Source organism: Gracilinanus agilis, chromosome 3 (assembly GCF_016433145.1).
Source record: "Gracilinanus agilis isolate LMUSP501 chromosome 3, AgileGrace, whole genome shotgun sequence".
Lineage (NCBI taxonomy): Eukaryota > Metazoa > Chordata > Mammalia > Didelphimorphia > Didelphidae > Gracilinanus > Gracilinanus agilis.
Window position 1 is genome coordinate 420,406,276 of NC_058132.1, and position 14,862 is coordinate 420,421,137.

Consider the following 14,862-nt stretch of genomic DNA (forward strand, 5'->3'; position numbering starts at 1 on the left):
TTATAATTCAAATATTCTGTACAAAAAATACTTTTTAAAAAAAAGTGAATCCTTCTTTTTCAGACTAGGCAGATAAGATATATACATGCAATTTTAAAAATTAAGGCTATAGTTCTTTTGTTTTCTCTTGATTGAGGGAGACTTTGGGGTCAGATTTGTAACCTTTCACCCAATTCCAGAAATATTTTCTCAAAAGTGAGGCAGATTAATAAGTTAATTCTTGATGAATTCTTTTAGGGGAAAAAATTCAGATGCAAAGCATTTGTGATTGTTATATTCTTTTATGTTGGTTCTGTGTGAATAGTGCTAGAAAAACATCTGGGAGTTGAAGAAGGGTGTGTGAGAGGTAAGGAAAAAGTTATTTTTTTTTAGTAGTCAAAAACAAATAAAATGACCTATGGCCTTAATAAATTTCATTCATTGAATCCCTTCTTGGAATTCTATAACTTTAGGTTTAACATGCCCTCAGATGGCATAGCAGTTTTTAAAATTTCCAGTGGTTATGATGGAACCATTTGTATACAAAAAGGTTTGAAAAAATGTTTTTCCAAGCTATTATATTTGAAAAGGAAAAGAATGAACTGAAGATATAATAATGGTTATGTGAGAAATATATTCCTAAGAAGCTACCACAGACCAGGTTGGTAGATGAAAGTTATCTTAGAATGATGACCTTATCCTAAAAAAAAAAAGACTAATTTGGCAAATATTTCACAAGATAACTCTAAATTTGTGGTGGTTTCTTCACCTCTTAATCCCAACTCCCCCCAGACCTATGGCTTTTTAAAAAGGATCAGTAAAGAAATATTGAGGTGACCTTAATAGCTGCCAGTGTGGTACACTGAAGAGAGGGCCATGCACCAAAGGGCCAGATACTAACAGGGAATTAAAATAATTTGAGAAATACAAATATTAACAGAAATGCCTACTATACAGTGTTTGGTAGATTTTTTTTCATCTAATTATTTCTAAAGTTAGGTATCTAAACCTACATAAACTGCACAACTATGTACATTATTTAGAAGGTCATCACTACAGTACCTGTGTACATGCTGGGTTTTATTACTAAGTTTGAAGAGAAAATAATTACATAAGACATATGTACAGTGTTTTGTTAAACTGTAGGTCTTTTTAACATAATGGTTTTAGAAAGGCAATGCCCACTGTTGGCAAACACATCACCCTATGAAATTTGCTGGAATATATACAATTTAGAGCTACTCTCTACTCACTACAAGAATGTTTAGGCACCAGAGATGGCTTTTCCTGTTCCAGGTATTAAATATAACCCTCTTTTTTAAGCATCCTGGCATCACAGATCTCATGCACATCTCCAGCTTGAAATCTGCAACATTTGAAAGTATGGTAGTCAGAGAGGAGGCTGCTCCCAGAGGCCAGCGCCACTGGATCTTTGACTGCTTCATGAAGCTCTGTACTTGAGAATTGGGCAGGTAGATATTTCACAACTTGAAGATTTTCTTTTATAACATTAAAATGAAGAAAAAACAAGGAGAAAAAAAACAAAGGTTGTATGAGGACAAGGGGATGCTCCACTCAGGATTTTAAACTTTGGATTCATTCTCTAGGTTTGTCACGTCACCATTCCTTTCTGTTTGGTCTTCATGATTTTTTTCCTCTTCAGTTTCCAGTTCAGCATGATGGTTGAGTTTGCTGGAGACAGACCAACTTAGAGGCAGTTCAGCCCTGTTGGACAATTCTGCCAGCTCTTTGGCGCTGAGGGATGGTGTGCTGGTCTCATATGTCTCATGAAAGCTATTGTAATCTACTTCATAGAAACCATCCTCTAGTGTCAGAACAGGAGTAAAGCGATAACCCCACAGGATCTCGCTAGTCACATAAGAACTCCGGGCTTGGCATGTCATTCCTGCGAAGAGAAGAAAGGAAGCTTTAGTACTTGAGAATAAGGGCTTTTCAGGAAAGAGTGAATTTCAGTGAATGAAATTCTCGGTGTTTTTTTTTTTTTTTCCAAGTAAGAAATCTCAGAATAAGGGAAGTCCCAAAAATCTTGGGAAACAATGGTGTCAGCTAAATGGAATAGCATATTTCTATTTTTGTGGGAAAATTACATTGTTCACACTTCCTCTAAAAGAAGAACTTTATGATTGCTTTTTTAGAAAAAGTGTCTATATTAATTAGGAAGATAATATCATTTATCACTGTGAAAAGAGGGTGTAGGTAAAGAAGGCAAAAACCAAGATACTTTTCATAATTTAAATAAGCTTACTGATTATAACCTTTTTAAAAAAATTGATAAAACATGGCTGTTTTTAAATTTATAAAATATGAGTTTCATTTTTACAAACAGTAAACTTTCCATTAAGTGCTGAATTTAATTTCATTGTGGCAAAAGATGTCCTTTTACACAACACAAATAATCTTTGGCATGAATCTTTTAGTTGAATGTATTTTAATTAGAAAAGATGATCTGTGGTATTTAAGGAGTTGTAGATGTTAAAATAATCTAGTCCAATTCTCTCATTGTAGAATGAGGAATTTGAGCTAGTGAGATTAAGTGATTTGACTAAGGCCATGTAACTGGTAAATAACAGAGTTAGGACTTGAACCTATGATCATTTAATTCTAAATCCAATTTTCTTTCAACTAACTAATTAGCATTTTAAAAAAATCTTGTGGTAAGTCACATCCAGTCCTATGCACATTACTTGGGTTTTGAGCAGACTCAGTGACTCAAAGTGAAATCTCTTGGATGTGGAGCAGGTAGTATTAAAAACCTCATTGAAATTATGTGATGTGTCTGACTGATAATTCCTGTCATACAGAAAACTAGAGCAAAAATGTTTGTTTGTGAATAAGAAGGGCTTTGCAATGGTAACTTAGTGGCTGGCATCCCCATAACTCATCAAGGCAACTTCCTGCCTTCTCAGACCTGGTAGATTTTCCATGTTGGCTGTATTTGCTACACTCAAACATGGTCTCCATGGAGAAAAAAAAAGACCAGGAAAAGTCTTGGCTCTTAATTCAACTAAACTGAACCAGAATCAGCACCACCAATAGGGCAAGAGTCTGTGTCTGACAGCTGTAGCAGGTAAAGCTGTCAACTTTTTTTTTTTTTTTTTTTTTTTGTAAATCCAGTGCTTGTTTTGGGTCAGTCACTTATAAAACCTTAATATTTGAGGTTAGCAGGGCTTGCCAGCCCATTACATTTGGCACTAAGGGGATAATGAAAATAATTTCCTGGTTCAAACAAGGACAAACAGAAGACAAGGAATTGATTTTCTGACTTCAGAGAGGGCAGACTAGCCCAAGGCATGTCATGGCCCAAGAGCTGTGGGCAGTTTTGGGGATAAGATGATATACCCTGCCAAACCACAAAGAGTGTTGTGGTAGGTACAGAACAAAAAGAGATGGAGAAGTGGAAATTGCAGGGCAGGGAGGGGCTTTAGGAGTGAGAAAAACCTGCCTCTCTGAAATATGAGTTTAACCTTTTTAGTCTTGGAGAAACTCAAGTTGATGCTGTGTCTCTAAGAGAGAAAGGACTTTTTGATTTCATGTTTATTCATTGTTGTGCATAGTGAACATATGTTGTCAGCAATGCATGGATTCTGCATCTGATTTTCTGGTAAGAATTCTTTTTCTTGTGGCTTGCTCTGCCAAAGGAAAAAGGGTGGCAGAATGAGCTTTTCAGCTGAAAATTTCTAAACTTTCTTCTTTTCTTTGAAATCTAATTCTGACTGGTTTGGAATACAGAGACATAAAAGATAGATAAAAGTTAAGAAAAGGGAAGTACTAACCTTCCTCCACCAGTGGAGATTTATGACATTAGAAAACTATGGTATAGAGACAAACTAGTGATTAAGGAATAATTTTTCAAATATAGATTGACAAACTGTGATGGAAATGAATGTTGACTGTTTTGTATGCCAAAATACGGGTGTTAAAAAGTGAAGATTTTATGGAATTTACATACAACACACTTAAACTTCCCTTTTTTCTCTTCCCTGGAGAGTTAGGAATATATATATATATATATATATATATATATATATATATATATATATATATATATATATATTTGTGTGTGTGTGTGTGTGTGTGTGTGTGTGTGTGTGATTTTACAATTTTGAGTTTGTTCTTTGAACCACCTCTCACACTGAAATTTAATACCCTACCCCAAACCAAAACTACAACAGAGATTTGGAGAGTCCAATTGCTCACAGATATTGAAAAGTTTATAACCCATTGTGGGTGAAAAGTTAAGGTGTTCTTTGGGAAAAGGACAAAAGACTTTGTAAAATTTCACTCTGTCTTTGAGAAGTACTCTGAGAACTTGTCAGCCCCTCTGAAATTTTGGCCTTGTATTAGGTCATAAAGCCACATCAGTTTTGTGAGAGAAGCAAGAATATGTGTGGGAAGAAGGAAAGCCCTTGTGAATGTTTAACCAGGGAAATGAATAATATAATAATTAGGAAATTTACTTTTTGATTTTTAAAAGCTTCAGATTTTTTTCCTTGCTCCAATTACTAGTTATAAAATGTTGAAAAACAGGACAAAATAATAAAGTAACAAACCACCATCAGACCTGTAGGGAAGATGATGAAACTTTTTCAGTTGATGAGAGACAATGATATTATATTAAAGGATTTCATTTCCAGACCTAGACTCTACCTTAGCACATCTAGGAGAGAGTAGCTTTGAATGGAATATAGCATATGTAAAGGAATGGAAGAGGGAGATTAAAAGTTTTTTAAGGGAACAATTGGAATGTACATACTATTTAGGGGAGTAGATAATGTGTAATAATCCTGGCTGGAACTCTATTAAAGACTTTAAATACCTGAGGAGTTTGCATTTTATTCTATCAGGGAACTTCTAAAGCTTCTTGATAAAAGTTATTCTTCAGGCATATCAATTTGATGATTACATGGAAAATGGATATGAGAGGGGAAACATAAGTGACAGAGAAACCTATTAGAAAGGGGCTATTGCAATAATCTTGAAGGGCATTGATTTCTTGAGGAAAAGTGGCTATGAAATGGATGGAGAGAGGGGATGGACACAGGAAATGTGGAAACAAAAAAAAACTTGGGGATTTGGGGACAGATATGAGAATAAAGAGCTGAGAATTGCTAGGTTTCAGATTTCTGTGAATGGAAGAATGGAGGTGCTTTTAACAGAAACAGTGGCGCTTAGAAGAGGAGGGGAATTTAGAGAGAACCTAAAGAGTTCAGTTCATGCTGAGTTTAGGATTCCTGCAGAATATCTATGGGATATTCTATCTATGGGATAGTCTAGCAAACAGTTGGAGATGTGAATCTTGACACTTAAGGAACATATGAAGGCTTGTTATATAGATATGGGATGATCACTGAAGGTCTGGGAACCAATGAAATTGATGGAAAGCGAAAAGGAGAGGGCACAGGATAGCTGGGAATATATACATATATAAGGGAAAGAACATAGATGATCCTTCAAGGGGGACTGAGAAGAATCAATTATTATATATAGTAATACAGCTCAAACAAAATATCCAGGAGAAAATGGTCAACAGTGTTGAATGTTGCTGAAATGTCAAGAAAAATAGGTCTCAGGAAAGGCTACTGAAAATAATAATTATTGGTGATGTTGTGGAAAGTAGTTTTAGGCAAATGATGGGGATGGAAGACAAATTGTAAAAGCCCAAGAATAAATGGACAGGAGGTGACAAAGCGATAACAATGATTATAGACAACTTTTCCTAAGAGTCTGTCTGTAAAAGGGAGGGGGGAATAGAACAATATGTGTATTGTTTCACAACGTGGTAAACAGGAAAATATGTATTATATGATAATATATGTACTTTTGTCACATTATCTGCCTTCTTGTGGAGCAAGAGAACAAGGATTGCAAAATGTTACAAAATGAATATTAAAAATATTATCAACAATCTGGGAAATTTTTTTAAAAAAGAATTAGGGGATCGTAAAGTTTTTAAAATGGGAGAGATTTGTTCATGCTACTGCACAGAGAGGTTGAAAATAAGTGAGAGAGAAGGTGTGATAAATAAAGCAAGTTCTTAAAGGAAATGAGAACATTGAATTAAAGTCACAAGTGGGGCAGTTGGTGTTGGCAAAGAGAAGAATCATTTTATCTTTTGAGACTGGAGAGAAGAAGAGAATGGGAGATGATATTGAGGCGATTCTATTTATTATTCTACATTACCTCTCTTGGTTCACTATTTTCTCTCTCTATCTAGAGCCATGATACCAAAGTAATAATTATTTAGATTTCTGGTAGCTCTTCTTCCCTTCAAAGTACCCCTCACCCTATCCCCCAGAAACAATCAGTGAAATGGGAAATAGTATTTAGAAAGGAAATTGAAATACAGTGAATGATACATAGTCTATATCTATATAAGATGGATGGGATTTGATATTCCTTTAAGGCCGGACTGGTTGGCTTTCTCTGCAAAAAGAACTTGTGGGGCTTGGGTTTAGGGAAAAATATTATTGGAGATAGATCTTTTTCCAGATAATTCTGTCTAGACAGGTTTCCTCAATCTTGTGAAACTGTGAAATTGTGTCTTTTGTGAAATTGATCTTTTTTTAAAAATCCAAGTACAATACTTTACACTCATGTTTATTATAGTTTATATTCACAGATGTAGCTCAGTGTTCTAAACTGTTAATCTATTTTTCAGTCTGATTCTGTCATCCAACAGATTATCTATCTTTCCCAGATGTGCCATTTACAAATTTAATTTGCATGTCATTTATGCCATTCATCAAGTCAGTAATGAAAATAGTAAATAGCACAGGGCCAACCACAGATCACTCTATTCATAAAGACTTAGTACTGATAATGATTATTTTTTGGATCTGTCCTTTCTAGTTTCAAATCCACCAAATTTTCTAGCCCCCATATCTCCATCTCATTTACAAAGAATGGTAAAATAGATTTTATAAAAAGCTTTATTAAAATGCAAATAAACTGCCACACTTGTTTATTAAAAAGGGAATGAAGTTAGACTATAATGACTTGCCCTTGGTGAAGCTATGCTTACTCTTTATTATTGTATCCTCTTCCCATTGCCCCTTTTACTTGCCCCTTTCTACTTTTCTCCTTCCCCATTTCCCTGCCCCTTCCCCTTGCCTTTTTTCTTTCTCTTTCTTTCTTCTTCTCTTATTAGTGATTTCATGTGGTTGTGAATATTTGACACTTCTTTTAAGAACTTCAAATGGTCATATCCATTTGACCACTTTTCTTCTTATCTTAGGTGCATTAATTTCATGAAGAAGATGTTTAGTTTCATGTAATAAGAATTATTATTTTATCTTTTGCAAAATTACAATTTCATCTTTTGTAATTATATCTTAAGAATTAACCAAATGATTGGAGAATGGTTATTAGTCATTGCAGAATGGCTAATAGTCATATATATGATATGTAATAATTTAATAATGATATTTTAATATAATGATTTTATAATTATGATATTAATATAACATGTATATGTTAATTATTTATGTATCTTGGATGCTAAACCCTTGTCAGTGAAAATTGATACAAAGATTTTTTTCCCCATTTGACCACTTGCCTTATTTTCATAGATGCATTTAATTTTGTGCAAAAGTCTTTCAGTTTCATGTAATCAAAATTATCTATTTTATCTTTTATAATTACTTCTACTTCTTTTTTTGGTTCAGAGTACATATCCTACCAGATCTTTGAGAGCTGTGTGATCTGTCTTGTTTTTAATTTTTTTTAATAATATGATCTTTAATGGTCATATACCCATTTAAAATGTATTGTGGAATGTGATATAAGGTGTTGGTCTTAGCCTACTTTCTGCCTGCTTTCCAGTTAGCAGATAAAAAAATATCAAATAAGGATTTTTTCCTTAAGTGATTTATGTTTTCCATTTTATCAAACATTGATATTTAATTTCATTGTCTTTCTCTATGCTTTTTAATCAATGCCAGATGATTTTGACAGCTACTGCTTTAAAATTTACTTTGAGATCTGGAAGTGCGATTCCCCTTTTATCCTTATTCCTTTTCATCATTCCCTTTGAAATTATTTTATTGACTTTTATAAAGTATCTTCTTGGTAACTGATTGGTATAGCATTAAATGTATACGTTAACTTTGCTAGTATTATCATTTTTATCATAGCATGACCTAGCAATGAGCATGGAATATTTCTTAAGCTATTTCAGGAGATTTGATTCCTGAATCGAATCTATAAAAGTATGCTTTGGTAGGATGATCACCAGCTATTTTGTGCATTTTATAGTTATTTGGAATGGAGTTTCCATTCCATTTTTGCTTCTTGAGTCTTGTTATTATTATTATATATAGATTTTTTAGGGCTTAAATGATTGTTTCAATTAATATCTTTAATGATTTTCTATGATTTTCCTACTATGTCATCTTATCATCAGCAAACAGATAGTTTTTTCTCCTCTTTAATTCTCTTTATGCTTTTCTTTCTCTTCTCTTATTGCTATTGTTAGCATTTCCAGAACTACATCAGAGAATACTGGGGAGAATGACCATTCTTGCTTCACTCTTGTATTTATTGGAAAAAGTTCTCTTTCTCCTCATTGTATATGATGCTTCCTTTTGGTTTTAAATAGGTGCTTATGATCTAGATCAGTGATGGGCTAACTTTTTAAAGAAGGGGCCAAAGGAAAGGAAATGCTCATCTGTCAGTCTGCTGCAAAGGCAACTCTTTCGAAGTTTCATCGGATTGTATCCTACTTATTGTATTCATCAGATTAGGAATAATGTCATGTGGAGGAATAGATCGTTTCACCCCCCCCCCCACCCCTGCATCTGGCCTGCTGGCTGTAGTTAGCCCATCACTGATCTAGATCAATATTTTATAAGGTTTTAGTATAAAGGTCTGCTGCATTTTGTAAAAGGCTTTTTCTATATCCATTGAGATAATCATGGTTTTGAATGTTTTGGTTTTTAATATGATTGGGTTGATTTTTTCCCTTAATGTTGCATCATTGGTATAAATCTCACTTGGTCATAAATCACTGCAGTCGGTTTGACAGGATTTGGTTTAAAAATTTTGAATTAATATTCATGAATGATATTGGCCTATAATTTTTCTTCTAGTTTAGGTTATGGATTCTGGTAGATTGCTTTCTTTCTCAGTTTTTGAGAATAATTTGTAAAACATGGATACTAATTGGTTTTTTAAAAGAATTTGACAGAATTCCCCTCTGAATCTATTTTGACTGAGAGGTCTCTCCCTTCCCCTTCTTGGTAGTTCCTTTACCCATATATCTATTTCTTTCTCTGAATTAAGGTTATATACTTTAAAGTATCTATCTGATCATCTGATAATTTGGGTATTTATATTTTTTAGGTATTCTCATATTTCTTTTTTGTTCTTAATTTTGTTAACAAGTTAAGTACATAATATCGTCTGATTTTTCTTTTTCTTTTTTTTAGTTTTGTTAATATTTCACCCTACTCAATTTGACTCCCTTGCTTCTGATGGTGGTTTCTTTAGAGGCTGCATCTGAAATGTCTCAGTCTTTTTCCCAAGCTGGGCAACTCATATTTCACCAGCCTAGGTCTTGTCCCCCCATTTTTGGGGGAGGGGAGGTGGAGTGGTGGTGGAAAAGAACTTTTCCTTCAAGCTTAGTGGAATGCTACAGAGTAGCTTCCTGCCCCCAATAAACATACACTCCCAATGCCTGGTCCCAGCATCTGGTCTCACTCCCTCTTCCCTACCACGCTGATGCCTTAGGGTTGATTTCTATAGTTTGGCTCTCTGAGGCTCTGGGAAGAGAGGGGATCGTCGCAGTGTGAGACTGAACTCTAATTCAAGCCCGTACATGTGTTCCTTTCCCTCTGCTCCTGTGCTCTCCTGCAGAGATCTTTTGACGCCCTAAACACTGCTGCCGTGGAGTTGTCTATCTCAGCTCTAGCAAGCTTCTGCATCCTGGTGTGCTGTCTCAGTGCCTTTACCGATTTGCACAGCCTGGGGCTAGGATGCCCTCAGCACTGGAAAGTGGGAGAGAGTACCGTGGTGATGGGTTGGTTTTGCTGCAAGCCTGTGTGTAAGATCCTTGAGTTTTGTTGCAAGCTCTAGTTTTGGGTCCTTGAGTTAAATCCTGTGGCTGCATTGTAGTAGGTGAGTAGTAGGGAAGGAGGTGTTACTTGAATAGAGGGTAAGCATTAGTTCACTTAAAAAAAACCAAAACAAAAACTTTTAGATTCTGGATATCTCAGACAATGGAGACAGCTGAAATTGCTTTATCTTTAGTGCATAATTTCTGTTTCAGAGACGTTTGAGATTTCATGGGGAATTAAGAAAATGTTTAGTCATGTGACCCAGGAGTCGTATTGTTTCTTTTTCTAGATATTCACTAATAATTACTTTAATAATACATTCTAGAGTTTTGTCAGGCATAAATGCCAGTATCCCTCATCTATGCTTTTCAGATTCTATTTTTCTCCCCTCCCTCCTTTTTCCCCCAATGGAAACATGTTCCCTTCTTTAATCCTCTAGCACCTGTCCTAATTTCCACATTTTCCAAAGATCACTGACAGTAGTAAAGCCATTATATTCCCTGATTCTTTTCATATGTAAATCATTTGGGATATAATTTATCTGAGTCTGGTGACTTGAAATATCCAAACAGCTGGGGGACCTTTCATAATCTCCTCATCTTTCAACTCCCTATTGGTAATTTTTCTTCTGTTTTTCCCAGTTCGATTGAAACAAAACCAATAAAATCCAAATCAATTCACAATTTAGAAAACAGTTAAAAACACAGTTGTATTGAAATAAGTGCTAAGAAATAGTTGTATTACATATGAATTATTTTAAGATACCTATAGAAGCTATTGAGGATTTGGAGTCAGGAAGATCTGAGTTCAAATCTGATCATGGACACTCAATAGCTGTGTTACCCAGGGCAAGTCACTTAACCTCTCTCTGCCTTGATCCTTTGGAGAAAGAAATGACAAAACACTCCATTATCTTCACTGTGACTCATATTAGGTTATAAAGAATAAGACAGGACTGAACAACAACAAAGAAGTTACTACTCTGTTGTAGATTTCTCTTAAAATATTTCTTCCAAGCTACTTACTTGCATGCATATATTCTGGAGGCTCCTGTTTTTCTTTTTTCAATAAGTTTTATTATTCTCTTCATAGAGAGAAATCTTATATTTTGGCATAGTCAGAAAGTGAGCAAACTCCCCATGAGTATTTGTGGCTACTTTCTAGTAAGCATGAGGCACTGTCTTTTTTGTTCGTTTTTTTTTTTTCCATTTCTTTCCCCACATTCTGCTCACTGACTGTTACCTATGAAGTTATTTTAACTTAGAAAATGGGCAGCACAGGCTCTTTAGAGATCCCTATTTTGTCTCCACTGGTTTATACAGTAGAGAAATGGGAAGCCTAGCATGTGGCCCCTCTCTCTGACTCTGTCTCTATCTCTGCCTCTCTGCCTCTCAATCTATCTCTCTGTCTGTCTGTCTCTGTCTGTCTGTCTGTCTTTCTCTGTCTCTCTCTTTCTCTCAAGCTTGATATTTACCAAAGGCCAGGCTTTCAGTGGTTGGAGGAGAGTTCATTTGAAGAATGGAAACTGCTTTATGAAAGAGGATTTTGTATCCAAAATAAATGGATCATTGGCATCTTTAGGATAGATATCCTGCTTCAGAAAAACCCTTAAGAATGAATTTGATTGGAGGGGTATAATCAGAAATATTTTGAATCCCTAAAACTACATCACCCAAACCTCCTTTCTGTATTACCTAGAATGCTTTTCCTTTTGTTTACATTTGTGTGGTCCCATTTGTATAAGTTCTGAGGCTCTGCCTGGTTCTTCCTCTTTTGCTCTTGGGAGCATGCTGGTTAGTACCTTTTAGCTAGTATTTTTTTTGTTAAGAATGAGGCTAAAATGGTAGAGTGAAATCAACAATTTTGCCTAGCTCTCCCAATCCACTCCTCTAAATAACTCTTAAAAGCATGTCAAACTGAATTCTGAGCAGGATAACCAATAATTCTATCCCTTAGGGAGACAGAAGGAGAGGTCTGCAGATACAGAGGCAGGGGCTGGCCCAGAGGATGGTGCAGTGGAAGAAGCAGCACTAACCATGGGTCTTGGAGACAGCCTTGGTAACAGTGGGGGCAGCAGCAGCATCAGGAGAGCTCAGTGCCCATAGTTGATAATGAGACTGAATAGCTGATCATAAAAAGATTCCAGGCATGCTCTTGTTCTAGTTCTGGGCAAAGGATCAGGTACCATTTGGAAGCTCTAGTACACAGTATGCAATTCTGGGTGGCAGTTCCAAGGGGCAGAGGAGAGGTTGCTGTTGTACATGGGTTAAGAATCAGAGTACAGATCAGGGAGGCAATGCCTAGACCAAACCTCTGATTATATCCCTTTGGAAGCACTGAAGGCCCCAAGACATACCCATTAAAACAACAGGGCATATAAACCTGAATCTCAGGTCGGTCACCATCATACCCTAGAGATATGGAGAATCCATCTCTGACATAAAGTCTAAAATCAAGAGTAGACTAGAAAAATAAGCAAACTATATGATGACAGGGAAGCTAAAAACACAAACTCAGAAGACAATGATTTGAAAACTTTTACAAAATATCAAAGAAAACTGTAGATTGGATACAAACCCAACAGGAATTCTTTGAAGAGCTAACAAAAGAAATAAAAATGAGCAAAAATGATTTTAAAAAATCTAATAAAAACCAGGAGAGGAAAAATGGGGAAAGAAATGAGAGCAATGAAAGAAAAATGTGAAAAGAGAATTAACAGTTTGATAATAGTACTGAATAGTACTGAAGAAATAGTACTGAAGAAAGTGACTCCTTAAAAATCAGAATTGAGAGAGTAAAGCCAAAATGGCAGAGTGAGGCAGCAACCTAGCTGAACTTTTCCAACATTCTCCTCCAAACATCTTTAAGTAAGTCTCAAATCAAATTCTAGAGTGGGATAACCAATAAAAGGTTGAGGGTAAGATATTTTTTCAGTCCAAGACAACTTAGAAGATTGGCCTGAGAGGTCTATGACACTGGAGTGGAGGCTGGCAACACCAGTGGTGGGCCTTTGGGGTGGAGGCAATGGTGGCAGAAGTAGCAATAGCAGCTTCAGGAACTATCAATCTGGAGACAGTCAGGGAATTGGAAAAGTGATCAGAAAGAGATTATTGGGGAATCTGAGCTGGTAGTGTGCAGGGCTTGATACTATTTAGCAACTCCATTGTTGCCTTTCAGGGTATGGTTCCTAGGAAGAAATAAGCACTAGAGCTTAGTGGTCTTTCCTGGATAAAACTAGAGCAAAGAGTAGGAGAACAGTGACTATACCTTTCCCTGAATCATGCCACAGTGGGTGCATCAAAAACATATGACTCTCAGAACTAGTTTTGAAAACATTAGCTTGAAAAAGCCTAAAGCTTGGTATTATACCTCCCCACCCTCAGACAAGCAAAGCCTAACTTTAATATAAAGTTTAAAGTAAAAAAATAGGCTGGAAAAATGCAAATGACAACAAAAAAAGAACCTGACCATAAAATCTGCATGGTGACAGGGAAGACAAAAACTCAGAAGAAAATAATTCAATGAAAACAACTATGAACAAAGCTGAAGAACAAGAATTCCTTAAAGAACTAAAGAAAGAGATGAGTGGTAGAAGAAAATTTGAAGACAAAAATAAGAATGATGCAAGAAAATTATGAATAGAGAACTAGAAACTTAGTAAAAGAGGTACAACAAGAAATATTGAAGGGGGCAGCTGGGTAGGTCAGTGGATTGAGAGCTAGGCCTAGAGATGGGAGGTCCTAGGTCCAAATCTGGCCTCAGACACCTCCTAGCTGTGTGACCCTGGGCAAGTCACTTAACCCCCATTGCTATCCCTTACCATTCTTCTGCCTTGGAACCAATACATGGTATTGGTTCTAAGGGTTTAAAAATTACTGAAGAAAATAACATCTTAAAAAACAGAATTGGCCAAATGGTAAAAGAGGAACAACAATTCTCTGAGGAAAATAATAGCTTAAAAAAAGCAGAATTGGCCAAGTGGAAAAAGAAGGTAAAAAGCCCATTGGGGAAAAATTGCTTAAATATTAGAATTAGGCAAGTAGAAGGAAATGATTCCATGAGACATTAAGAAACAAAGTCAAATCAATAAAAAATAGAAAAAAGTGTGAAAAAATATAAATAACCTGGAATAACCTAGGATAGATATTTTAAGAAGACATATGATAGATGTTGGACTATCTGAAAGCCATGATTAAAAAAAAAAGAGCATAGACATCATATTCCAAGAAACTACTATGGAAAGCTTCCCTGATATCTTAGAAACCAGAAGTTGAAATAGAAATATAAATAATCTCCTGAAAGAGGTCCAAAAATGAAAACTCCCAGACATATAGCAGAACTCTCAGAACTCCAAAATCAAGGAGAAAATAGATAAGCAGCCTGAATGAAATAATGAAATACCCTGGAGACACAGTCAATATCACAGAAGATTTATCAGCTTTGTTGTATTTGGGAAGCTGTAAGATGACAGAGGTCTGTAGGATCAAATCTCTCTGATCCTTTGGTCTATGGAGGGACACACACACACACACACACACACACACACAAAGGCTTTACTAAAGGAGGGGCAGGATCTTGCTGAGTGCTCCTTCACTTCCCCCCTCCCACTAAGCAGTTAGAAAGTCAGTTACAATATAGAGGTTGATCTGATATCTTCTGGGCTCAGACAGTAAATTAGGAAAGACTAAATTCCTAAAGATGATAACTTTCTCTAAATTGTTTCCCCACAGGACTATATTGAAGAAGCTTGATATCTTAGAAGTTCACAGGCACAGAGGACAGGATACATACCAGGGCTTCAAAGTAGAAG

The 14,862-nt window shown here is 35.7% G+C and overlaps 1 protein-coding gene across 1 annotated transcript in view; it reads right to left on the minus strand.

Moving 5' to 3' along the window:
• Positions 1–1,562: 1,562 nt before the first annotated feature.
• Positions 1,563–14,862, minus strand: part of KCNJ6 (potassium inwardly rectifying channel subfamily J member 6) — an 80,713-nt gene continuing 67,413 nt past the window's right edge. The window contains exon 2 of the mRNA XM_044666907.1: positions 1,563–1,885. Coding sequence (XP_044522842.1) covers positions 1,563–1,885 — 323 coding nt within the window. The remainder of the gene's footprint in view (positions 1,886–14,862) is intronic.